This window comes from Bactrocera tryoni, chromosome 5 (genome assembly GCF_016617805.1).
Source record: "Bactrocera tryoni isolate S06 chromosome 5, CSIRO_BtryS06_freeze2, whole genome shotgun sequence".
Taxonomy (NCBI): Eukaryota; Metazoa; Arthropoda; class Insecta; order Diptera; family Tephritidae; genus Bactrocera; species Bactrocera tryoni.
The window spans coordinates 9696817-9723818 of record NC_052503.1 but is presented as its reverse complement, the minus strand read 5'-3'; the positions used below and the strand labels follow the sequence as shown (position 1 = coordinate 9723818).

Below are 27002 nucleotides of genomic sequence, written 5' to 3'. Positions count from 1 at the left end.
CGAATTTCTCACTTTAACGCGATTGCTTTTTTCGTTTTTTGCTTGGTCTTAAACTTGCAGCAGAATTGAAAAATTATTTTGTAGTAAATGATACTGATGCCGAACGTGGACGAATTTTTCAAAAAGAATTGAGCCTCTGCATGTTAAGATATAAAGAACTACTATTACATCGGAATTTATTGGGTCCAAAAAGAAGCATTCAAACAAAATTAACTGAATTTATGGTGCAAACTCAATCGGAGATGCTAAGTCAATCAGAACATCAATCCATAGTTCTTACTATTGATTCTGATACAAATTCTAGTGATATCAGTGCCGGCCATCAAAATAAGCGGCTAAGAATAATTTCCACTAATGAACGCACTTTCCGGGTATAAAACAAGTAAGTTTCGCGGTTTCCTACATGTAGTATACCTGATATACATATAATGTAGTGAAAGGTAACTTATTGGTAACCAATGACAAGAATTTCGGTATTTCACTGACTTCTCGACCACTAAACTACAAGTCAACACCGCAGTTTTCATGTCGAAATCTCGAGCAACCTTAAACCGAAACCGCAAAGGTTAAGACATTTTCTCTGAAACACCAACACACATGTGTACGAAAGCGTCATGCAGTAAACCACAGCAGTTTTCGTGCACGTGGCTGTGTGCTCGTAAAAATAACGGTAAATGCGATTTAGAAAAGTTGGTTGAAGTTTATCAGGTATCAGGTAACTACTCAATTAAAGTAGTTATGTCGACGCAACGCACCAGCTACTGCAGTGTCTTTGTTACACTTATCAGGAAATCGACGAACAGTGTCGTTAACCGGCTGCGAACGCACTGCGCTACTCGCTTTCAATTCGCCGAAAGAGGTGTGGGTGTGCATGTGGCAAGTACACAAATATTTCAGGGGCAATTACTGTTAAAAGCTAATATTTGTTTATATATATAAATAGAACACTTTTGTTTTCCCCAGAAAACGTAAAGTAATCATTACAAGTAATCTGAGGAAATGTATTTAGCGGGATACATACTCGTACATAGTAAATACAATTAGATATACATATGTATAATAGTCAGTTATTTTATATGCTTATTTTAATAAACCTTTCACTCAGCCGTTATAATGAGGGGAGAGTTGAAAAATTAATTTTGTTATACCCTAGAAAGGAACGAAGTTTGGAACACTCAAAATTAAACGTTGGAGACCCTATAAAGTATATACATAAAGGATCAACGTGATGAACTGAGTCGATTTCGCCAGTCCGCCTGTTCGTCTGATTGTATATAAGCGAACTGGGCCGCCAGTTTATGAGATATGGATCTAAAAGTTTGTTGTCCAAAAAGTCGCTCATTTGTGGGGATCTTCGATATCAGGCAACTAGAGAATATTCGCTTTACAAATAGTTCGATCAAAATCAAGATTAAGATCTTCATAACAGAAGCTTCAAGGTCGTGACTTGAAAGCGCTAGCAAAACGTTTTCCGTTGGCTGCAAACAGGCAAACAGATGGCAGGTTACCTTTTGGATTTAGTTGTACATTGTGACTAAAAGTCACCCAGAAACTGAATCGTTGAGAATATTGGGAAAGGCTTACGGTGATTCAGTTTTATCAAAAACATGAGTCTACGAGTGATAAAAAGTCTCCAAAGAGGGTTGAGAGAGCGTTGAAGACATCCGTCGTTTTGTACGACCTTCAACCTCTTCAACTGGCAAGTATTAGAGAGATGCCAAAAGAGCTCGACATCTCTCGCGAGTCCGTTTGAATTACTTTAGCGGATATTTTGGGTATGAAATGCGTTTTTGTCTTGATAAAGCTGAATTATTTTCAAAAAGAGTATCGTAAATAGGTCTCTTTTGAAATGCTTCATCGTGCGAATTCCGATCCCAAATTCATGGAGAGCATTATAAGTGCCAATGAGTCAAGAGTTATGAGTTCGACATGCAAACAAGTTAACTATCGTCGGAATGGAGCCCGTTTTCAGTTGATCGAACAGATAAAACCAAATTCGCTGAAGCAGCTGAAGGCCATCCCGTTACATCTGTTGAGTATTACTTTGAAGGGGACGAAATAATGATTTTTACAATTTCCCAGTACTTTTTTGTCACATTGTATATTAGAAATATTTCTCGAATCTAGCTTCTTGTAAGAATAGAGACATTTATTGTATGACTGCCTCGCCGATATTTGAAGTTTTCATTCCAATTCAATTTATACCTTCGTTTTATCTGAGATATTCCCTAAGTATTATATAATATATACTGGAGAACTTAAAATGATGAAACGAGGGTTTCAACGAAATATCCAAAGTAAATTTTTCACTCTTGTGTACGTGTGTGTATTTATGTACTCGCCACTGAAAACTGCACATAAATCACTCATTCTGATAAGCGTGCCAAATCGCTGTGAACCGCGTAACGTGCCGTTGATGAGCCACTGACAGAAGTGTATTTATTTTTCAGGGATGTGTTTACATGCTAATCGCACGGTGTTTTCTGTTTTATTGTGTTCAAGTGGAAATCGATATTCATCTTTGCTTTGTAACGCTTATCAAAAAAAGAGCAAAAGCTTAAGTGGCGTACAACGTGAGTGTGGGGTAAGAGAGCGCGCAAATGAAGCGACAGGCTGTATAACAAATTTAATGTGAAACTGTGGACACAAATAATGCATGCACTAATTAATACAAATGGCTAAAATTAACAATGTTTCCATAAACCCTCAAACATTGGTTTTATTATCCGCATACCTGAATATAACCTATACATTTGCTAACGGCTTTTTGTAGTATTAAAGGTATGCACTTCATTCTGGCAACTTTCATTAAGCAAAATGAGGGATTTAAATATTGATTGGAACAAGTCAAATGTAGACGTTGAAAGGGAAGCTTCAATGGTGAATTCAATAACAAGGTCATTATACTGGTTGGCTTGCCGGAAAAATTCCATTCGCTAATGAGCGAATCATATTGCTCTAGACAAAAACTGTCCTGACAAAGTGTCAACATTCCCGGCAAACCGCGCGCATATGCAAGTGTCTGTAAGCACAATAAATGAAATGCAATTATTGGATTACTCAACTTTCGCAGTCGTGGTGGCCACAAAGAAGCCACATAATGGACTAGTTCGGCAAAGCTGCTGGAGATGAATTAAGAACAGAGGAATTTTTTCGCACAATTAGCTACTGGTTGGGACGTGTCTGCGCTGCAGCAGAGCAACGAACTCGGACAAGGAGTGAGCTTTGGGATGTGGGTTGGTTGTGCACGGATTGCCTCATCTACAAATGTTTAAATCCACATCCGCACAGAGATGAGTATAATTAAGTATATAATTTCTTGGACGAGTTCATACGTAATGACAATGACACAGAATGCCACGAAAATGATTTGCATTGCACTTTCCATGGGCGCCAATGGCGGATGTCATCTTAGGTAGAGTCAGCCAGGCGTATACAGTGCAAATTCAATGACCTTGCTTACCCTGACTCCGCGAGACTCCATTGATTTCTGGAGCATGTTAGCTCTAAAGGGCAGTCAATTTTCACTCTCCTTTCAGATCGTCATATTTCTGTGCTGAAAATAACTTAAAGAAGTAACTTAGAGAAGTTGTAAACTAGATCTTGGTAAAGGCAGCCAAGCTCTGAAAGTATTCGGCGCAGTACCCGGGGGGGGGAAGCAGAGGACGTGGAAGACCTCCGCTCCGTTGGAAAGACCAAGTGGAGAAGGACCTGGCTTGGCTTGGAATCTTCAACTGGTGCCAAGCAACGAAAAGGAAGAACGATTCTCGCGCTATTGTAAATTCAGCATAACCACGTAAGCGGTGTCCACTTCAATAAAAAAGAAGAAGAGGAAATCAGAACAAAATACATATAAGCACATCTAACTGAACTCCACTTATCTAAACTATAAAAACCAAAGCCTTCAGTTTCTAATGTGTCTCCACGACGGACGCACTTACATTTCTAAATATTACGGTTCCCTGCACCGTTTCTGGTTGCTATATTTCGCTGTTTTCTTTGTTGCTCACAGTTTTTATAATTGTTGTTGTTTGTTTATTTCACTTTTCACATTTGTCACTATTTTAGACGTATGTTCGTAAGTATGTGTTTATTTTATTGCTTTCTTTTTGGCATAGAAACTTATCTAACAATCATTGAAGCTCTCTAGAGCGGTGTGTGTCCTATCTGCCCAGTGCACGAACGTTCACCGGAAGGCTAAGTTTGCGACCGAGACCATGACCGTCAGCGGACTGGCTAGCCGCCAAGTGCACTGTGCAACTTGGGCGTGCCAAACCGCACAGTTGCCTCGTTGGCCATTTGGAATGCCTGTTTATCCACTAGCTTCTTGTTGTTGTTCACTTTGGAGATTTATATTTCATATTGATGTTTTTAAATTTTAGTAATTACTTAATTATAGATTTTGCTATTTCGATACGTTTGTTTCATTATTAGGTCCTGAGCGTCGGCTTGAGTTTCTGGATGTACTTCAGAAAGCTGTTGCTCTGAAAGTATTTGTAATTCATTTGTCATACCTTTATTTTTAAGCAACTGTTGACATTAGATGTATTCAATAAGCCTTATTTCGAACTTCGAAGGCAAATATTTCGATTTTGAAGGCTAACTCAGCCAAAAAAACACTTTTAAGCGCCAAACGTAGTGGAAGTAAAGCGAGCTGGGCATTAGCAGACTTTAGTTGTAGAACGATCACAGAATTCACACGCGATATATCTTTGCTGCAGCTTCCACCAATATTTGACCTCTACTTCCGCTCAGTTTCCTCTCTTTACCGCCGAATAACGTTATTTAACCTTCGCGAGTGAAGCAGTCTGCTTGCTTCACATTTGAAAGGCGTAAAACTATTTTATATTTCATTTTAATATCACTACCATTAACCGTTATATCACATCAATATGTGTCAAACACACGCACGCACTTTGCTAAATTGTATGCAGCGTTTTCAAGGGCACCGTTAAATGTCGAAATTGAAAAGTTTATAATATAATCATCTTTGGCGCCCCGACAGACGCTGTATCAAGCAGTTTTGTGTTAGGCGTGTCGCTGCCACCCTGTGATTACACAACCATCAACGCGGCTTCGCACATTATCCGCTCGTTAATGTGTTTGAAGTAAATGCCTTTGTGTGCTCATGTGTGCTTAGCGTTTCTTTGTTTTACTTTTTGTTTTTGTTTTTTATTTTCGAACGGTTCTTTATGGTTTTAGCGTCAGAACGGCACACATTAGCACTCTGCAGTGGCGATAATCGACTCGGATATTTATAACACTGTGCTATGCTTTTGGGCGACCGCGCACGGCTGGGCCATATACACCTCGTGCATTGTTTTTGCCTTTTTACCTTGCACACATCCAGGCAAAGACGCCTTGAAGGACCTTCAATGGCTTACACTACGTCACAGCCGAAGCATCCGCTTTGACATTCAACGTTTACATAACATAACATAACGCTACTTAGGCATCGCAACGCGAAAGCCATAAATCACTTCGGCAAAGTCACAAACAATTCACTTTCAAGTATTTTAGCTGCAAGTAAGCAATATAAATTGACACCTTGCACAACGGTTCGATTAGCACTTCTACGGCAAGGCGTTATCCCGTTAGTGGAGAGTGTCAAAGCCCGCCGCACATTTTCGCAGGCACTACACACGTCCGCACCATCATCGACATGTGTCAAATTTCAATGTTAAATAACAAATTTAATTTAAATTCCAACTTTTGACGCTGTTGTTGTTGGTTACTTATCACTTTTCTTTGTCCTTTCACTATCTAAAGCTGCTCAAGTGGTTATTTAAGCTGCTGCCGTGCCGCTCCACAGGCAGCTGCTAGCAGTAATGGCCCAGAACAGGCAGGTTTCAAAAGTGTTCACCGCCAGTGGCAGGATAAGCCGTTTAGCGCACTACCGTCCGCCGACGACTGTGTGTGCGCTCTCGAAGACAAGTGTTGCTGCTGACATGTGTGAAAAGGCTTTGCCACCAAAGTGTGCAAGCGTATCTCGCAGTGTCATTATTGTGGTTCTACTATTCTTCTTTGCGTTGCGCACACTCCCTGTTTGTGCCATGCGGAATCACAGCTTGCTCTGGGCATTTCGGGGTGGCACAGTTCGCCTGTCGCTTCTGTAAGCTAACAGCTGTTTGCAGACTGTGTAATGTTGAGAGCTGCAGCTGCGCCGGGCCACTCAGGGGAGCAAGGTGTGACCAGAATAAAACAATGCAGATTGGGTGAAGAAAGCTCAGGAAACACTTTCAATTTTTCATGGAAGAAAATTACAGTTTAGATACTAATTTTACAAGTTTTCTCTCATATTTAAACTTTAATTAAGTGAAATGACTTATTTTAATAGGAATATATACATATGTACATATGTCTGCCTCTGGCTACTTGTAGATATTTAATCAAGAAACGTGTTATAGATATAACTGAGTCTCGGTGAAAACAAGAGCTGACTTACTTTAGAAGCAGAAGAACGTGTCGGAATTGTATATGGGCCGCTCATTCCAAAGGAATGTCGAAAAAATATAAAAGTAGTACTAACAGTCTACTGTCTTATCCCAGTAGTTTGGGGATAACACACAATTATTACTCTATAAGCAGTAAAGAGGAAGCAGAAGAAGGGACTGTGGAACATCTGCTATGTGAATGCAAGACTTTGTACAGGAAAATTATCGCAACTCCTAGGCAATGTCTCGGAAGTTGCCTATACACAACTTTTTGCTTCGATGAACTTCATCAAGAGAACAGCGTGGTACAAGGAAGGCATAATACCACCTACGCACTTACATATCTAGCTATTTCAATTAACTTAATGTTTACAGGTGTCTACATTACAAAAAAAAGTCGTAAATATCAACGATGCTCCAACGATGATGTTGGCGTACACGCCTGGTCACTCTATTTCTGCAAAGAAAACTTGTTGACGTAATAGATGCGCTCAATTTCAATGCCACCAAAGGACGCTCACTATGACAGACGAACATACAAGTATATATAAATCAACATTTGTATTTCTGCTGACTTCTTCCTTTGAATTTCCTGGTTCCGTTTACGCACGTTTCAAATGGCCGCGCCATTTCTCTTCACAAGTTCGGTTGATAGCCGAGAGGGCGGAACGCCATGCACGGGAATATACGCAGTTTTCTCTCACAGCGCGTACATGAGATAACGTAACTGCGTTCTCACATCTTCAGAAATATTGCTCATACGCCCGGTTGGCTCGACCACCAACAGGTGGAATGGTGCGAATGCAGCCAAGGAGATTCTTTTTTTTCTGCTTTTGCCTTTCAGTGTGCATTAATATTTTATCTGTGTGTCTCTCTACGCTTCCGGTGATAGCGGTTTAAATACAACAACATTACACCAACAGTGAGAGTTAACAGCGACTGTTTAACTGGTTCTTAGTGCAAACAAGCTGAGCAACTGAGCGACTGAGCGGCTGTGAGCGGAGCGTGGCGAACACATGGCTTTACGACTTGCCTTTCACGGCGCGGGGGTTGATGGCGGGGTTGTGCGCTGGCGCTTAAGTTCAGTTATGAGCTCGGTCAAGGCCAATCAAGGCCACATAAGTGTTTCAGCACACACACCTACATATGTATGTGTGCTTCGCTGTGCACTCGCGGGTGCGAAGGCAGGCGATTGTTGCAGCCAAAGCGGATAAGTCTTCCCAGACAATGGGCATACACACACTACCAGCGCAATCACTTCTATGTGTGAAAAGCTGTGTTTACATTTAGTGGATTCCGATTAGGCACAAGCGCTACGCACACCCCCGAGAGGACCATTGCGGCAGTTTACTTAAATTCGTTTCATCTTTTGTTGTTGTTATAGCAGCATAACATTCTTGTTTCCTGGAATTTTGGCGATATTTTATGTAATTTTTTATCGAAGTATGTTATAAGTGGTTCGATTAATCCATTTAAGCTTTGCTTTTCATTCGACATATATAGATTCTTCGTTTTTTTATACTCATGCAACATGTTGCTACAGAGTAAAATAGTTTTGTTCACATAACCTAATCTAAATAGATATATGTTATGTATATATGCTTGATCAGGATGAAGAGACAAGTTGAAATCTTGGTGACTGTCTGTCTGTCCGTCCGTCCGTTCGTGCAAGCTGTAACTTGAGTAAAATTGAGATATCTTGATGAAACTTTGTATGAGCATTCCTTAGTAACAAAAAAATTACGAAGTCGTCGGGTGTAGTCGGACTACTGCCACGCCCACAAAACCATTAACCGAAAACCTATTAAATGCTATAATTAAGCACTAAATTAATATATAGATTGTAACTTGGCAAAAGAGAGCGCAATAGCAAGGGTAACTTGTGGACAAACAATTTTGAAAAAGTGGGCGTGGCCCCGCCCTCTAATAAGTTTATTGTAGATATCTCCTAAATCGCTAAACCCAAAACCACAACCAAATTTGCCTAGCACAAATCCTATATGGACCCCTACCGACAGTGAGCAAATGGATAAAATCGAAAAATAACCCCGCTTACTCCCCATATAACTGTACTGTCAAAAACTATTTAAATCACAATAAATCAATAACTATATACTCCGGAGACATTAAATTAAATCCGAGATGGTATGAGAGAGTTTTGTGGGAGCCGTTGTTAAAATTGGACGATGGTCGTGGCACCGCCCACATTTTTGGTGAAATAAAATATTTCGGGACCCGCTCGACCGATTTCGACTGAATTTAGTACGTGATATTCTTCCTATATTCCTATGTCACAGTGTGAAAATTGGTGAAGTCGGACTACCTATTTACAATACATTTTGAAACATTTACTCTCTAGTGTCCATATCAAAAATCAATTAATATTATGTATCAGAATAAAACTTTGCATTAATGATTCCTTTATAGTATTCCACCTTATGACCAAAAATTGTCCAAATTCAACTAAAACTGTTCAAGCCCCTCGGTACCGAGTTTGTGGACCCCAGTATCTATAGTTGACTTTTGACCGAAAATATCGGTCAATGTATGGGATATAAAATTGAATTTCAGAGAGAATCCGTTCCTAAGAAAAGTAACTCTATGTATCAAAAATGGTTTGAATCGGCTCAATACTTCCCTGAGCCCCTATATACATACCTAATGTAAAGATTTCGAACTTCCAGGTTTATACTTTATACTGCATATACCGGCCAATATTTGAGATATATCAATGAAAAATGCAGAGCATGTTAAACTCATAACATAGTATCGTTGTGCCTTAAACGGATAAAATTGTTTGAAACTTGACCTAGCCCTCATATAACTATTACTTTCGTATATCCGATTGACTTTGCTCCATATGATTGGTGATTGTAGGTGAGGTACCTTAATAAAACCCGGAGAACATTCATTTAGTATGTGGCATGATAATAGTTAATAGACAAAATCGGGTCGGGGACTACCCCAACTTTCATATAACAATTTTCGTTTTTCTAAAAAACCTTATACAGAATATCTCGGTCATTGTATGAGTTCTATATAGTATATGTAGGTATTAGAGTGATTCAAAAAAAAAATATTTCTTTTTTCGTTTGGTACTCGAAAAAATAGGTTCCTAGACACCTCTAAGAAAGCCTCTCCAAACATGAGTTTTTAATTGTAACGGGAAGTCCTCCTACATACAGTTTTCTATTTTTTCTTATTATCAGATAGAAAAATTTATATCTCGCTTCCAACTACTTGAAAAAATATCTTGTTCTTTAGGTTTTGTAGAAAATTGAATGCTCTACAAGAAAGGTCTATTATGACTTTTTCGTAAACCCAAACATTCAAAGTTTAATTATTTTTGGGAACATTTTTTATTTCTTATGAATTTTATAACTCAATGAAAAACAAGTAAGGAATGGCTAAGTTCGGGTGTCACCGAACATTTTATACTCTCGCATGATAAAGTGATAATCGAGATTTCATTATACGTCATTTACATATTTTTCAAATACCGTATTTGTGTAAAGTTTTATTCCGCTATCATCATTGGTTCCTAATGTATATACTCGTATTATACAGAGAAGGCATCAGATGGATATTCAAAATAGCGTTATATTGGAAGAAGGCGTGGTTGGGAACCGATTTCACCCATATTTCGTACATGTTATCAGGGTGTTAAGAAAATATTATATACCGAATTTCATTGAAATCGGTCTAGTAGTTCCTGAGATATGGTTTTTGGTCCATAAGTGGGCGGCGCCACGCCCATTTTCAATTTTTAAAAAAAGCCTGGGTGCAGCTTCCTTCTGCCACTTCTTCCGTAAACACTTTCCAAAACAATTGCGTTCAAATATGCCCCTCCCTAATGCGATCCTTTGTGCCAAATTTCACTTTAATATCTTTATTTATGGCTTAGTTATGACACTTTATAGGTTTTCGGTTTCCGCCATTTTGTGGGCGTGGCAGTGGGCCGATTTTTCCCATCTTCGAACTTAACCTTCTTATGGAGCCAAGGAATACGTGTATCAAGTTTCATCATGATATCTCAATTTTTACTCAAGTTACAGCTTGCACGGACGGACGGACGGACAGACGGACGGACGGACAGACAGACATCCGGATTTCGACTCTACTCGTCACCCTGATCACTTTGGTATATATAACCCTATATCTGACTCTTTTAGTTATAGGACTTACAAACAACCGTTATGTGAACAAAACTATAATACTCTCCTTAGCAACATTGTTGCGAGAGTATAAAAATATTATGAATGATGAAACTCAAAGTTTTGTAGGAAATTAACTGCTCTATAAAAAATGGTCTCTTATGATTTTACGATTAAGTTAAGCGTTTACGAGATATTCATCGGCAAACATAAATGCATATTAAGGTGGATCAAAAAAAACAAATTTTTTTTCCTTTGGTACTCTGAAAAATAGGTTCCTAGACATCTCTACGAAAGCTTATAAGTTTCATCATTCATAATAATTTGTTTTCATTGAGTTATAAAATTCATAAGAAATAAAAAATGTTCCCAAAAATAATCAAACTTTAACTGTTAATATCTTTTAAACGTTTGGGTTTACGAAAAAATCAGAGTAGACCTTTTTTGTAGAGCATTCCATTTCCTACAAAATCTAAGGAACAAGATATTTTTTCAAGTAGTTGGAAGCGAGATATAAATTTTTCTATCTGATAATAAGAAAAAATAGAAAACTGTATGTAGGAGGACCTTCTCGTTACAATTAAAAACTCATGTTTGGAGAGTATTTCTTAGAGGTGTCTAGGAACCTATTTTTCCGAGTACTAAACGAAAAATTTTTTTTTTTTTTTTGAATCACTCTAATATGTATGTATATATAAAATTGCTTAGAATTCTATCCTCTGGTTGACGTTTTACATCTTAAAGTATAGGAGTATAAATTGGTTAAATGAAAATTATTTTTTCTGCATAAAAGTTACGAGAAAAGCATTTCGCTTCACCACCATATACTGAGAGTAAACACTCCACAAATAATACGAATGTGCTCGGGCGATGGCGTGTACATTTCAATAACAATAATGTAGGCAATGAGTTATGGGCTGCCTGTTGCACGATCTGGTTGTATCATATTTCACGCCTTCTCGTTTTGTTTAGTCGCATTGTGAAGGGGAAACAACCACAATGCGAGAACAGAAGCAACACGTACTACTTTTTTTGGAACGAAAAGCCAACCACTGTATGAGTACATAGACGATTTCAGAGAGGTAATAATTCAAAATAATTTGTTATTTATCACTGCCCTGGGTTATTATTTATATTATTAATACAATTATTTCGTTATTTTAGTCAGCCCAGAGACTCGCTCATCCTGTGTCATGCAGTAATGTACTGTTAAATGTACCGCAAGACAACAGGTGTTGCACTGTGAATAACAGGAGGAATGTCACAGGCAGATGTGGCGGGAAGCGAATGATTTTAACGCGCGCTTTTCTCTGAACAACTGTTATGTAATATTAAGGTCAATAATAAACAGCCTCGAACCTTCAGGAAAAGAAGCTGGAAAAATTTGTTCGAGTTTTTATGTATACCTTAGTATTTATAGATGCGAAAGCACTTCCACATAGCGATTTTTGCATTTAAATGAATTTATACATAATCAGTTATTAGTAACTAGAATTCTCAAGATGCAATAACTGATCCACACACGTATAAATGCTCTGAAGAAGCTTCCCATCTCATCCCCTGAGTATACAGTATTGCGATCTTTAGAAAAATCCATATAGGCGTAAGATTGCCAAAGACGCAAAGACAGATTGGCTGTTGGTGTGTTGACCCACGCATTACTCGGACAATATCGAAAGCCATACTCACACAGCCACATATATTCCACAAGCCTAGCACGTGCTGCGCATAAGTAATGCGTCTGCCTTTTTCGGTCAGTTAACCGTCCTGCCTACTTTGGCGAAGGTGTTAAACTAAAATTCAGAACTGAGCTGCAAATGCGTGTATTTTGGTTAGCAAATGCTTGAAACGCATGTTTCTTATGCCTTTTTATTTGTCTTTGCCCGACGCCTCCTTTAATATTAATTACAGTTACCTTTTGTATGTGTGCATGTGGATGCATGTGTTATTTGCTATTTATGTAAGCGAGTGCGTCTTCGAAAAAGTCAACGGCTTGCATTGAACGTACACTTCGGTCCGCCACGTAATTGGTGTCTTCGTTCTCTTGCCGCTTACAGAAAGCTACAAGTGCAAGTGCGAGTACATGTATCGGCCCAACCCTTAGCGCTAACCCCCGCTGGCGCAGTCAACAGTTGGTCGATAAGCATTTTTTGGCTTGAGCGCAAGCTTGCCAAAGCCAAAGCGTTAACATTGACCTTGACCACTAATATTGATTTCTTGTAGTCTTGTCTGTTGTTGTCATTGTTGTTGGGTTTTGTATTATCACTTGCTTTTGCTTGCACCAGTGTTGCACAGACACGCAGCGGGGCAGCCTATTCGCACTTACTGGCTGGTTGAATGTGTCGGCGCGGCCGACGCGAAGGTCAGAGTTCGCTGGCTACTGCTCACAAAATCATATGAGTGATGCCTCTGCATTAAGTATTCAAAAGACGTTGAAAATTTTTCAAAATTATTATCTTTAGATGGATTACAAGGCTAATATCGCTTCGCAGTTAATTATAAGTATGTCACGTTTGATTTCCATTGTGGCGTCACGTGCCAAAATGGACGCGGAAATATGTAACTTTTTAATTAACACACTTTGTGCTGGCTAACAACTTACACCTTGGTTCAGTGAATTTACGAAATTTGAGACTTACTGCTCCTGGTATTGCCGTGGTTAGCTAGGATATCACAAGATAATCTAATTATCAATACTTATTTACTGTTAGCCGAATTGTGCGCAATTTGCTGGACACCGAATTAGAACGTTTCGTTTTGGAATCGCACAACTTAAAGCACCACTGTGCTCACCGTATTTATTACCGTTACGTACAGCGCTATATTGAAAATAGAATATCACGCTTTTAAATGGATTTAAAGCCATCGCGGTCTAAATATCTACATATGCAGATTGTGCATAATGCAAGCTGGTAGTGGCCAGTTAACAGTCATCGGTGATGGAAGAAAGCTTTAGCTCAACCCTGAAATGCATTAACAGCAGCTTTGGTATGTATGCATTTGTTGCAGCTTCAATGTTGAGAAGCTTATTGACGTCACTACCCCAGGAGGAAACGAATGTTATACTGTTGCCGATGTTGTGAAAAGGACTATTGACTAACCTTTGTCTACTAGCAGTGCCTGTGTTGGAAAGTGTCTAGAGTTTGAATGCAGAACTTAATTCTTCGCCAATTTGTTAAAGTTGCTTAAGTCGACTTAAGTGACTGCAACAAGGAACATTATAACAAAAAAAGCACCCGAAAATTTTAATTAAATTCCTCATGTAAATGATATTTAAAAATATTATATTTTTCTAAGGTCTTAAGTCGTTACATCTCAGTAGTGCGTTGCGATTTTTACAATATCCAACAAAGAATTTGTCTCAAATTTTATATTTTTAACCAAATTTTGTATTCGAAATTGTTGCGAATGTTTGAAAAAGCTTATTGTGCTTAAGTTTTATCAAATATGCAACGAATGGTACAGAGCCTTCAAAGGCGGTCGAGAGATATGTAGTAGAAGACATGCCTCGTTCTTTCCGACCAATTGCCTCTTCAACTCATGAAAATATTAAAAGAGTAGTGCCTGAAAAGTTCAATGCAACATCAGGCAAGTGTTAGAGTGGAGGCAGGAGAGTTAGACATCTCTCCAAAGTCCGTTCGAATGATTTTGGCGGATATTTTGGGTAAGAAATTCGTTCCTGCTCGACTCGTCCCGATAAAGTTGAATTGTCTTTAAAAAGAGTACCATAAACAGGTCTGCTTGATCGTGCGAATTCCGATCCCACATTCATGGAGAGCATTCTAATTTCCGATAAGTCCTGGATTTATGAGTTTGATATGCAAACAAGTCAACAATCATCTTAATAAAAGGAAAAAACGAGCCGAAACCAAAACACCACACCAAAGTCATTTAAAAATCAAGCTCATGCTCATTGCAAATTTTCGGTATTCGTGGTTTGGTGCATCATGAATTAGTTCCGGAAGGACAGACGATCGACAAAGAGTTCTATTTGGCCGTATTGAGACGTTTGCGTGAAAACATCGAAAACGGCCGGAATTGTGGAAGAACAATTCACGGATTTTAGACGCATCAAGCCACTATTGTGATCGAATTTAAAGCCAAAAACGCAATGAATACCATCGATCAATCACCGTATTCACCAGATTTGGATCTAAGGGATTTTTTTTGTTCCAATTACTAGAATTGCCGCCACGTGAAACCCGTTTTCAGGCGATCGAAGAGATGAAACAAACTTCGCTGAAAAGTATTACATCTGGTTAGGTTAACTTTGAAGGCGACTAAATAAGTATTTATGAATAATAAAAAATGTTGAATTTTATTTGCAATTTCTGGGTACTTTTTTATCAAAATGTATGTCCAGACATTTACCATAATTCAAAATCACTCTCAATATTATCTTAATAAATAGTTAGGAAGGATCTTAAGTGACAAACACTCCCGAACTATTAAGACATGTGCTGAGCCCAAAGCATGCCTAAAATATTCTCTCACCACAGTTAGTTGGAGTACACTGATGATGGTTAATTTAATGAAAAAAAATAAAATTCTAAAACATTTGAATTATCGTACTTTGAACCGATTCTTCTGCGTCACGATTGTGGCTGTAGACAGTAAATTAAATGTATCTCAAAAAATTTAATTTGCTATAATAATTAAAAACAACGATCTAATTGGAACGCCTAAAGTTTATCATTTCCAAATAGTTTTTGTGCACTTTATTAGAATTAATGAAGAGCTTATCAGTTCAGCAAATATTTACCGAAGACACTGCCTATTCCGGTATCAGTCACCATCGATTAAATTATTCGCAAGTATGTTTTACTAATTTAATTGAAACCGAGAGATAAGTAGTATTTTAGGAGTATTTGTGAGAGTTCCTTAAACACCGGATGGCAACATACATACGAATGGAGGAAGCTCTAAAAGTGTGACATATGGACAGGTGAAAAGTTGTAAAATGGCAACAATAATCAGAAGCGAACTGGACGAAAACAACTAAATGGCCAATCGAACAAACAACTGTCTTTAACCAAAGAAAGCGACCTAATCTTACATAATTGGATGACGCTTTAATGAGCTACCCACATACCAACGAATGCTGAGCTCAATTGGTGAACTTTGTTGTTGCGTTGTTGCTTACAGTATAAATATATTTTGTAGAGAGACAAAAAGCCGGTGGTAGGAAACCGACGGAGTGAAAACGACTTTATATTTGAGTTTTATTGCCGGCATTCGTAAGGCATTATATATTTAGAAAAAAATAGAAACACTGAACTTTAAATATTAACAGTAATGACAAATAAAGTGAGAAATAAAGTTTTAGTGTCTGTTGTTTTGTTTGTTTGTTTTTCTTAATTATTTGCAGGTGTCAACAATATTGAATTTCAAGAGCGTCGTCTACTCGTAAGTAAGTATACGCTCTCATGAGTAATGTCCATTAATACGGCAGTATTCATTGTTTTTCAAGAAAATACCACAGGGCAGAATTTGAGCGACGACTAAGTACACAAATAAAATTTAGTCATAAAGCAATTTGTTCTACGTTACGTAAATGTTGATCTATTTATATTTCCACTGGCTAAGCAATAATTCATTATTTCGTTGAAACTCTCGTTTTATGGCGATTATTATTGTGTGTTTTTGCTCACAGTTATGCAAGACTTTCTTCCGCACAGTCAATGACTTTCGGAGGTGTGTTACGGCCACGATTTGCTGTACGCGCTAAATTTATTATGCTTCAAGTAGGAGATTGACAAATGCTGTAGGCCCGGTAGGATTTTGAAAAGCTTTTATTGGTTCCACAATTGATAATTCAATTAAAAGTATTACAAGTTTCGTAAAGGTTCCTGACAAAATCTTCACCTGCATAGACCTCATCCTGAGCCTAATTATTTAGCGTGAAATATTTCTTTAGTTTTCTCCCAAACCTAACAGTGGTTGCCTCGCAAACTAATTAAGCTAATTGATTCCTACAGGGCTTGCGTAACAATGAGCAACATGTTCATCTGTTTAATGGCAATGACATAAGCGCTTTTCGCACTTAATCAATAAAGTTTCAATTGAGTTTGAAAATTCAGTTTATTAATTACCGCGTGGCTCGGGGCAATGCGTGTGATAAAAATAAAATCGAAAGTAACTGCGTACGTGATCATGGATACTATTATGGGCTAACTAACCTTATCTTCGGGAGATTTTTAATACGAAAGCCCATTTATGCAGTATGGCATTTTCAATACAAATTGTGAATGAACCAGAAGTCAACGTCGGAGACCCTTAAGGTATATACATACATAAATGATCTGCGTCACGAGCTGAGTCGATTTATATGTACATGTCCGAATTTTCGTCTGTTTGTATGTACGATACGTTGTACACTGGTCTCTCGGTTCTCTGTTCGAGAAATGTTCTCCTAAAAATACTGCCCATTTGACGGAACGGCCAATATTGGACCACCACTTATATACTTATATAAACCGATCGATCAAAATCAAGTCCTTGTATTGAAAAACTTTTTATTTGGGAAGATATTTTCACAAAATTTGGCAAGGAATAATGGAATCGGTGCAAATGTTAGAAAAGTGATTCAGTTTTATCAAAAACACAAGCCTACAAGTGGTACCAAGCTTTCAAAGATGGTCGAGAGTTCGTATCGAGAGACATACCTCGTTCTGGACGATCTCTTCAACTGATGAAAATTTTTGCAAAGTGAAGGATAAGTGTTTAAGAGTTTGAAAGAGAGTTCGACATCCTCTCGAGTCCATTGGAATGATTTCGGCGAATATTCTGGGTATGAAACGCCTTCTGGCTCTACTCGTCCCGATAAACTGAATTATTTTCGAAAAGACTACCGTAAACAAGTCTCTTTGGACATACTTGATAGTGAAAATCAATGGAGAGCGTTATAACTGGCGATGAGACATGGTTTTATGAGTTTAGTGTGTATTAGAGCTCTTGGTAACCGGATTAGTTGAATAGTGGATAATTCGAATAATAACATTCGGTTTGCTGTATCCGGAGAGTCATAAGACGTCGATTATGCGATCAACCACTCATTTTCGACTATAGGGTTAACCGTTCATTGTTGAATATTCGAATAGTAAGCGTTCGACTTCAACAAACTTTTTCAGCGTGAACACATAAGTTTATAAACACTTTCATTGGATTTGAAACTAGTTTCACGAATAGTATTAATCGATTAATAATCTAACGAACGGTTGCAAACCTGATATTTGAATAAACGGTTTTCAGGTCATTCAAATAATCTTAAGACCTCTGGTGTGTGTTTTAAAATTAAAAAAAAATGGATGCATTATTTTCTTTTTGTTTAATTGTCAAAAGTCACCTAAGTGAGCCCTTTTTAAACACGAACATAATAATCATTCTAAATAATGTAACTAAAATATTGTTATAAATATAATTTCATGAACTCACCTTCTTTGTGTTGAAGCCCAGAAAGGATAATTTTCGCACGTTATCACGTGGTCCGCTCGGTCCGCTGAAACTCATTTTGCCACTGCACAAGCGCGAGCCACTTTTATTGTGGGTTATGTAAAACAATAAATAACGATAACAAAAACAACAAACTAAAAGAATCTAACAAAAGCGTTTCTTTTTTTCAATATTTTGAATTCCTTGTATTTTCCTCTGCTCTCAATATTCAATTTAAGGTACTACGGCAGACTTCCAAAACTCGTCTTTGAACAATCTCGGCATTCGGGCTTTTATTATATTTTCTCAGCTGGCCTAACTGCAATGATAAGAGGAAGGTTTGCGTAAGTTTGGTTAAGTTATAAAAATCGAAATTATCGTAAATCGTTAAAGTCATAAAGGTGCTTGCAACGGCAATTATATATTTTTGTATGTTCTTTTTCGATGTATGTATATGTTCTCGTGTGCTTTCTTATTTGGTATAATCTACTTAATTACCCAATATAAATACTCAATTGGGGATATTCAAAATGACTGGGCTGGGAATATCGTCACAATATCGGAAATAAAGAGAATAACGGTGAAATTTACAGTTTTGCTTTGCGTAAAGCTTCCACGGCTTCATAAGTATACAGTTATTTAGAACCATTAAACAATTTCGAAACGATTGCAATGCCTCACTCGACACACGACCCCCCTCCGTCACGAATACTTCACATTTTTAGATATAAACAGACAACTCGACTTCTTCATTAACTGCGATCATCGGTGCTGATCTAACGCATCTGTGCATCGCTACCAAATCATTCACACACCAATTTATTCTGTGACAAGCAGCCAGAGTTATTAATATGTGCCAGTGAAAAAACTGAACAACACTTCTTTGTCTATAATTTTACGAGTGTTTGCATTGTATTTTTATGCTTTTATGATTGCCTTAATTAAACGTCTGATACATTGAGTAAACTTATGATGACATACTATACCGCATCTAATGAGAATAGCTTTCAATTTATTGTTTGAAAAATTTCCATTGCGTTTCACAGCACAGTTATAAAAAGTGATGGCGATCATAAAAATTCTTTTGTAAGCAAAAGTGATTTTTGACATACAATAAGAGAACACTATCAATAACCGAGCACATTAAAGTGTAATAGTAAGTAATTATTCTCTGCTGAGAGGGAAGAACAACAATCACATTAAATTTCTTAAGAAAGAAAGTACACTTTCGCCCACATTCCAAAAAGGGTTGCCTACGCAAGACGGTGAGGAAGATATAAGGAACTAAAAACAACTATAGGACAGTTCACTGCAATGCGGAATACACACGGTTCGTCCGGAAAGTAATAGGACTGATTTTCTTCCGTCTGAATAGCTAAGCAATCAAAGAAAAGTTATTTATTTTACTGATCGCACAAGACAACCAAAGTCGTGCCGAGTTGTAAGGACAAAAATAAGACGAAAGTACCCGAAAATTGTAAATTAAATTCCCTGGGTAAATAACATTTAAAAAAAATATATATTTTTCCAAGTTGGTAGGACTGCCCTTAATTACTATGCGTGATATGTCAACCAGTTCATTTACAGCAGCTGCTTACGTCGGTACACCTCAGTAGTGCGTTCCGATTTTTACGATGGATAATAATATTCAACAAAGAATCTGTCTCAAATTTTGTATTACTAACTAAAAATCGTTGGATGTTGGAAAAGGCTTACGGTGATTCAGTTTTATCAAAAACACAAGTCTACGGGTACAAAGCCTTCAAAGACGATCGAGAGATCGTTGCAGACATGCCACGTTCTGGACGACCTTCGCCCTCTTCAACTGATGAAAATATTAAAAAAGAGAAGGATATACTGTTTAAAAATCGTTAGGAACGTGTTAGAGAGACGTCTGGAGAGCTCGATAGCTCTTGCAAGTACGTTGGAATATGAACATCGAAAATGACCGGAATTGTGGAGGAAGAATTTACGGATTTTACAAGCAACAAGCCACATTTGTGACCGAATTTAAAGCCAAAAACGCAATAAATACTACCAATTAACCACAGTGTTCACCAGATTTGCCTCAGTGTGATTTTTTTATTTGAGCTGCTCGAATATGTTTTGTATCTCTTTTGCCGGTCTACCCTTGTAACACATTGCCCTGAGAGTTCTAACAGTGGAAATAATTTCGTATTCAGTTAGTCCTGCCCGGTCGAGTTGTTCATGAGCTGGGACAACAGTTTGTGATTTATGCCATAGGAACTGCTGTTTGAATGAAGCTTCCTAGTTCCAGTAGTTTATACAACATTAATAATTACTTGAAAACTTCCGTCCATGGTCACCAGTTTAACAAGGTGCTATTGTCATTTAAAATGCACAAGTCTGATAAATAAACAATTACAACTTTGACCCGATGTAAGTTGTACTTACTGCTCTTTCCATGAACCCACAACTAAAACTTATTTTTCGCAAAACTTTATGTGAACAGTTTCATGTGTTCGGTCACTGGAGGCGGTGAACGCTTGGCGCCAACGAATTATTTATCACTGATTATCGATCTTTGCTTTAACAACACTATCATTGGTTGGTGGTTTTCGTTGTTTTTGTTTTGCTGCAACTATTACAGGACACTACTAAAATGCACAATAGAAATCGTAATTTTGAACTAACCACTGGACAGTCGACAGCTAACGGTCGCCTGTTGAACGCAGGTGACAAACGTATACGCGATGTGCTTACCGATGCTTGTCAGCGCATTAATATATAAAAATATTTACAAATATAGATAGAGCACTCGCGCCAGGATGTCGGGAATGTCGAATGTCGAATGTCGCGTGAGAGGTAAATCAAAACAACGCTTATTCAAAAGCACGCACTCAGAGTACACGAGTATAAAGTACCGACAACTGGACACCGATGGGTTGTGTTAGGCAATTAGGCACTTCACCAATATATGCACAGAATGTGGAAAAATTCAATACTCGCGGTATGGCAAACGACACGAAAACACGTCCGTCCGGCAATGCACGACTCAAACAATAGACAACAAGTCGCAGCGAGCCGATCGATCGAGCCGCTGTAATAAACGAATGCCTGGGTTGTGAACTTGTTGCGGGTGCTTTCTCGCCTTTTCACTTATTTATGGGCTCGGCTGTCGGCTGCGGCAGCGCTGCCGCAACGCAAACGCTGGGAGCAGCGCCGCGAAAAGCGCCCTCTTTTAGGAGTAGGCAGCACAGCGGCATTGGCGCTGACAGTGGCCTTATCGTCACACCTGATGGAGACAAATATTAGATGCGCTCTACCTACGTCACGTTAACCCATCAACGCCGAAGTTCGAGTAGTTAGAAACGAATGTGCGTGCTTTGAAATGAGCGTTTTTGACGACAGGTCCATTAGCGCTTGTCAAGAGGTTCGGCCTTGAAAGAAGTTTTCACGAACAATTGGAATGCAAACCATTTTAATGTATTTATAGAAATTAAATATGGCTGCAACAGGCATCGTGTCAGTCAGCTGATTTCGAGATTATTTACTGTAAATGAACTGTAAATACCGGAGGCAGACATAAGTGGTATAAATGGTATTTAAAAAAAAATAGTTTGTACCAACCCTTATTTATAATTGGCAAAAATTCGTTTCTTCGAATATGATAACTTAGCAGTTTGGAGTTTTAGGGTTAATAACTTTAATGTACTTCGTATGTAAATATGTTATGAAAGTGAAGAATATCTCTTTTTGCTCTTATCAGTTACGTGTATTTGTAATAAAGAACTAATCACTATTAAAACCATGACGGAAAGTTTGAAACGTTAACGACGACAGCGATCGTTCAACGACCTGTTTGCCGATAAGACACACTACGTTTGATGAACTGCTCCTACGAATACATCAGAGAAAGAGGTGAGGATTCTTTACCCAAAAGCAAGAAGAATAGAGAGGCTAATACCAACTGGGCAGCGACGTAGGCAGATTCCAAAAATATGACGTAGGCATCGTCTTATCGTAAGGGTGATTATTTTTAACCAATTGAAACAGTCTAAAATGCTCATTATCATACGTCATGCGAATTCAAGTGCCACTTGACACTTTCGGTAGGTGTGTGCGTGTGTCACTATATGGGCTTATCAGTACAGCAGAAGTTCTTCTAATTATTCGATTTCGCAAACTCTTAACATTTGTGATGTGAAATGTTACGTTCAAACCAATATAAACGGACAGACATGCAGGTAAGCTGAAATGTCAATATTTAATAGCTCTTAAGTAGCCATGTCCAGTTATAATTAATGGGGGTCTTCATTAAGACACACAAGCCGTTTTTAATTAATAAAGTTTAAACATGTTTACAGAAGGAAGAGTTTTCAAATTCGTTACCATACTGTTTGTTTACCTCTATCTCCCTAATTTCACAGATATTTGCTGAGGTTTTAAGGCATTGGTAAGTTATGTCATTAAGTCACATGCAGCTGTTTTTGCCTAATTCTTGAACAATTATTTGTACAAAATATTGAATTTGTTTATTCCTGGTTTTAATTTTCCAACTTCGAATCGTAATTGTGTGCGTACGTATATTGGCTGGTAGCGCTTGAAGTCACGCGTGACCACAGAAAGACGTCACCAGCGGTGTCGCTGTTGCATCGATAATCGCATTAATTAGCGCAGCAGACTGAGCATCGCGAAAATTCGAATGTTTTACCAACAAAATTTATATACATGCCACACATCTGTTTATCTTAGATGTAAGTTACAGAGCAATCTTTAATCGCGAAATGTTCCAAGACTCGTCTCAAACAGGTAGAAAGACAAGCTTAACAAGTAAGAAAGCGCTAAGTTCGGGTGTAACCGAGCATTTTATAGTCTTGCAACTTGCAAAATTCAAAGCCGGCTAAATATCTTTAGTTGTTGGCAATAATGGAAAATATAGCGAAAGCGTTCAACTTCATTGTTCGACAAAATCGTTAGAGGATTACAAACAAAGCGAACATTATACTAAATTATCTCAATCGATTTTATCTATTTTTGTCAATACTACATACTATTAACATTCCACATACTAATAAAGTGTTCCCTGGGTTCCCTTAAAGTGCCGCACATACCATCACCAATCTCCATCTAGTAAAGTCAGCCGGAGGGTCGAAAATTCCGTTACAAGTTATGACTAGGTGAAGTTTTCACACGATTTGATCAGTTTTAAGCATACTGTTATAAGCAAACATTGAGATAACTCACATATGCGGTATAAAACCACAAGTTCGAAAATCTGTATATTAGGTTTTTGGGAGACCGGACTCAAGATATTTTTGACATTCCGACATATCTATTGTCAGGAAACTATTTGGTCCGAATTTCTATTATATATCTCACACATTGACCACTTTTTTCGGGAAAAAATCAATTATAGGCACTGGGGTCCTCATACTTGGTATCTAGGGGATTGAACAGTTTCGGTTCGATTTTGAAAAGTTTTGTTTAGAAAATGGCTCACTTTATGATTCAAGGTTTATCCCCTTATATTATTTGGTCAGGAATATGGAAGAATGAGATGGAATTTCAAATTATATTATATGGGAAGTAGGGCACAACAGACCTTAGGAAGCGGTGAATACCTCTTTTATTTATCTATACGGCAAATAAATAGACGGGGTTGAAGTCCAATTTCGTCCATTTTTATACTGTAGTATAGAAATATTATAAGAATATTATGTACCGAATTTAGATGATATCGGTTGAGTAGGCCGAGATATGCAGATATATGGAGCGTGGGGAGGCTTATCATCCAATTTCGGTTATTCTCACACTAACGTAAGAAGGGTTAAACAATTTGTGCTGTGTAAATTTGGGTGATATAGCTTTAATGGTTTGGAAGATATACTACATTAATCTGATTAGGGAGCGTGATCTCGACCACTTTTCAAAGATTTTCAAAACATGTTCGCTTAATTGTGTTTTGTGGTCGTGGCAGCGGCCCGATTGTGCCCATCTACATACATAACAAATTTCTTATGATGCCGAAGAGCATTTAGGTGAGAAAATTAGCAAATGTTTGCAGATTTTTAGTGAGAGGCATTCAGTGGTCAAAATAGATCATAAAGGCTAAACAACTTTCAAGAAAGATAACTTTTTAGCAGTTTCGGTGGCGATAATATTTATATGAATATAATAATATATTTATATCCGTCGTAAATTTTATGGCGCTCTAATTTTTAAATTGGCATTATTTTGATTTCGGATTTTATTTCATATCTCAGCAGACAACAATTAAAGGTGCGAATCATTTTGTTTTTCTGGAAGTGTGTCATAGACGTCAACGCCCACACAATAAATGGAGATAAATGACAGAATGGCAGAAGATTGCTGTTGACTGTGACCACGTGACCCACGTTTGGCGATATATTATTTTGTAGATACATACATATATAGTAGAAACTATATTAAAGGGTGATTTCAAATACATTAAGGATGTATTAAAATACTGTTAGGAGATGCGATATAGCTTTAAGCCTTTTCTAGTATGGTTGGTAAAACTCAAAGCTTATCATACTACCACGTCATTGGTTAAAGGCCGAAGCATTCACCTGAGCTTAAATATTAATGATTATTTATACTTAGCAAGTTGAGCTACGAAAGGAATTTAGTTTAAGTTCGGTGTGTGACATTACAGTGGCGTCGTGGCTCCAGAAGCAGCAACATGTCGTCATTCGTTAGGAAACGTTTTCGAACGGACCGTTAGACAAAGTGAACTCACTCTTTACACACATATGTATCTTTGGATCGCTCTCGCACGGCAGATAGGAGAACGAAACGCAAGAACCAGTAATTCTTAAATTAGTGGCTAAGAAGTGTGTCACATATTTTTAACCGGATTGGGTGCATTATCAGTTCAACTGCAGAAAACGCAGAATCGAACATAACGTTTTTGTTGTGCATGCATTGCGACACTCGATTGCACTTAATGCGGCGAGACAGCGTGGACAGCAGACGGGCAGTCAGTAGGCAGTCAGGTAGAATGTCTTTGCGCAGCGTCTGTGCGGTGTTTTCAAGTTCAATGGCGATGTTTTGCCATTTTTGAGAACACGTTTAAGTACCGGATATATGTGATCTTGTGATTATATGGCATGCCTGTAAGTCAAGATAATATATTCTGGAGCGTACTCTACTAAATCACATTGATGGGAGCTGATTACGAGCAAAACCAGTTCCTGCTGAGCTAATTGAATAATTTTAATGGGACAGAGTCTTCTGCAACCAACGCTAAATATTATACACAACGCTTCGTAGCGCAGCTGACATACATACATACATATATGTAAATGAACTTTTATGTGTGTGTGTATAATAAATGCTGTTTAAAATAGTCGCGAAAAACACTTGCTTCTTTGGCCAAGTCTTTGTAGAAAATAATAATTATAATTTTCTAAATTTACTTAGACTCTTAAATAATTATAATATAGCATTTTTATGGCCTTAGCTGAGCAGAATAGTATTTCGTACTTTGTCAAACGCAGCTTCTGCAAATGCAGTCAAATAAAATACGAGAAACACAAACAATTCACACACACACAGTTTTATGGCAAGCCAGTGCATGCACCGAAAATTTAATTCTTGCATTTTTGTGTGGAACCCCAGACAGAAACGCAATTAAATTCACGCAAAACAAAATTTAACTGTCATCATGCCGAATGCTGAGTATTGAACTTTTACGTTAGGGTGGTCCTCATAAAGGACGGCGTTGGGTCTGTTCTTCATAGGGTCGTCCAAAAATTTTAATTTTTTGTAAATCGGTTTCCACTGAGTGCGAAAGAGAAAACAAAGGCAATAACAGGAACAACAGCGATATTGCAGCACATTTGTTATGTCACGTACATTGCGCAGCAGACGAACGAAATCGTGTTTCAAGGTTATACAAATAGTTATTACAGTTAAATACTTAGTAGAGTGATTGTTTTTTGGTAAGAAGTATTTGATGACAAAATAAATAAGTTAATCTGTAAAATAAATATTGGCATGAACATAAATTAAAAACATGTATGTACATATCTAAATGTAGTCAGAGCTTCTATATCGCATTTTGAGGAGGAGAAATTCAATGAGCAAATATTGACGGTGGTCTCGTCATGGTAAAACCGGCGAACGCTTATCAAATATCCACAAAAGCATGTGTCAATAATGCAATGCAATAAAATTATACCAGCAGATAACGGTAATTAATGTCAACAAAATAATGGAGTAGACTACGAAAAATGTGGAAAGATAAGTAATTTACCGTTAAGGAATTGAAATTTTGGTGCAAGCGTAGTCGGTTTTGTGGACTGTGTTATGCTTAAGACAAGATTCTTTCCGAGTAGTTGAAGGTCGCCTATGCTTTGTTTTAAACAAATTGTAATAATAATGTAATAAATAATAATTTGTCGTGTATAAATGTAGCGAGCAACTGTTAATAACTATTTTTTTTTATAAATGCCAAATACTCATCATTTCTCATTTTCTTAATCAACAATTATAAATCAATTACTAGCAAAGTATTTATTGCCTGCGAATGATGAATGGTAATTTGTTGTTATTACAATTATATATCAATATATGTATGTATATACATACATATTTGTTGCTGAAACCACAAAAAAGTTAATGGAAATTTAATTTGGCTCTAATAGTTAAAAGGCATTTGTGTAAGATGTGTTGTGGCTGTTTCCGTTTAAGAGGCTACATGGGTTTCACGCCATCAAAAAACATATAGTATGTGTTGCAATATTTGATTCTATAACATCACTAGAATATTTTTGTAAATTCTCAAGTTGGTCCCGGCAATAGTTTCGGAGATACAGCCTTGGAAAGTTGTGGGATCGAGGCCAGCTATATACCAAAGTCAATTACGGGCTTCAAAAAATCTTATCTTTTCATTGTCTTATTAAATTCCCCAACACCTCTAGAATATTGTTTTAAATTTTCAAGTTGATCCCAGTAATTGTTTCGGAGATACAGCCTTCAAAACTTGTGCGCTCGA

General features: G+C 37.6%; 1 protein-coding gene across 7 annotated transcripts in view; it reads right to left on the bottom strand.

Moving 5' to 3' along the window:
• The window catches only part of LOC120778868 (band 3 anion transport protein), a 49748-nt gene that overhangs the window by 13004 nt on the left and 9742 nt on the right, over nucleotides 1–27002 (bottom strand). For 2 of the 7 annotated variants that reach the window (XM_040110910.1, XM_040110911.1), the window contains exons 1-2: nucleotides 20435–20720; nucleotides 18023–18338 (exon numbers count right to left, since the gene is read on the bottom strand). In XM_040110910.1, coding sequence (XP_039966844.1) covers nucleotides 18023–18097 — 75 coding nt within the window. In that variant the 5' untranslated portion in view covers nucleotides 18098–18338; nucleotides 20435–20720. Of the gene's footprint in view, nucleotides 1–3941; nucleotides 4485–5335; nucleotides 5944–13227; nucleotides 13405–18022; nucleotides 18339–20434; nucleotides 20723–27002 lie in introns of those variants that run through there. The other 5 variants (XM_040110906.1, XM_040110905.1, XM_040110907.1 and 2 more) reach the window with 5 other exon arrangements.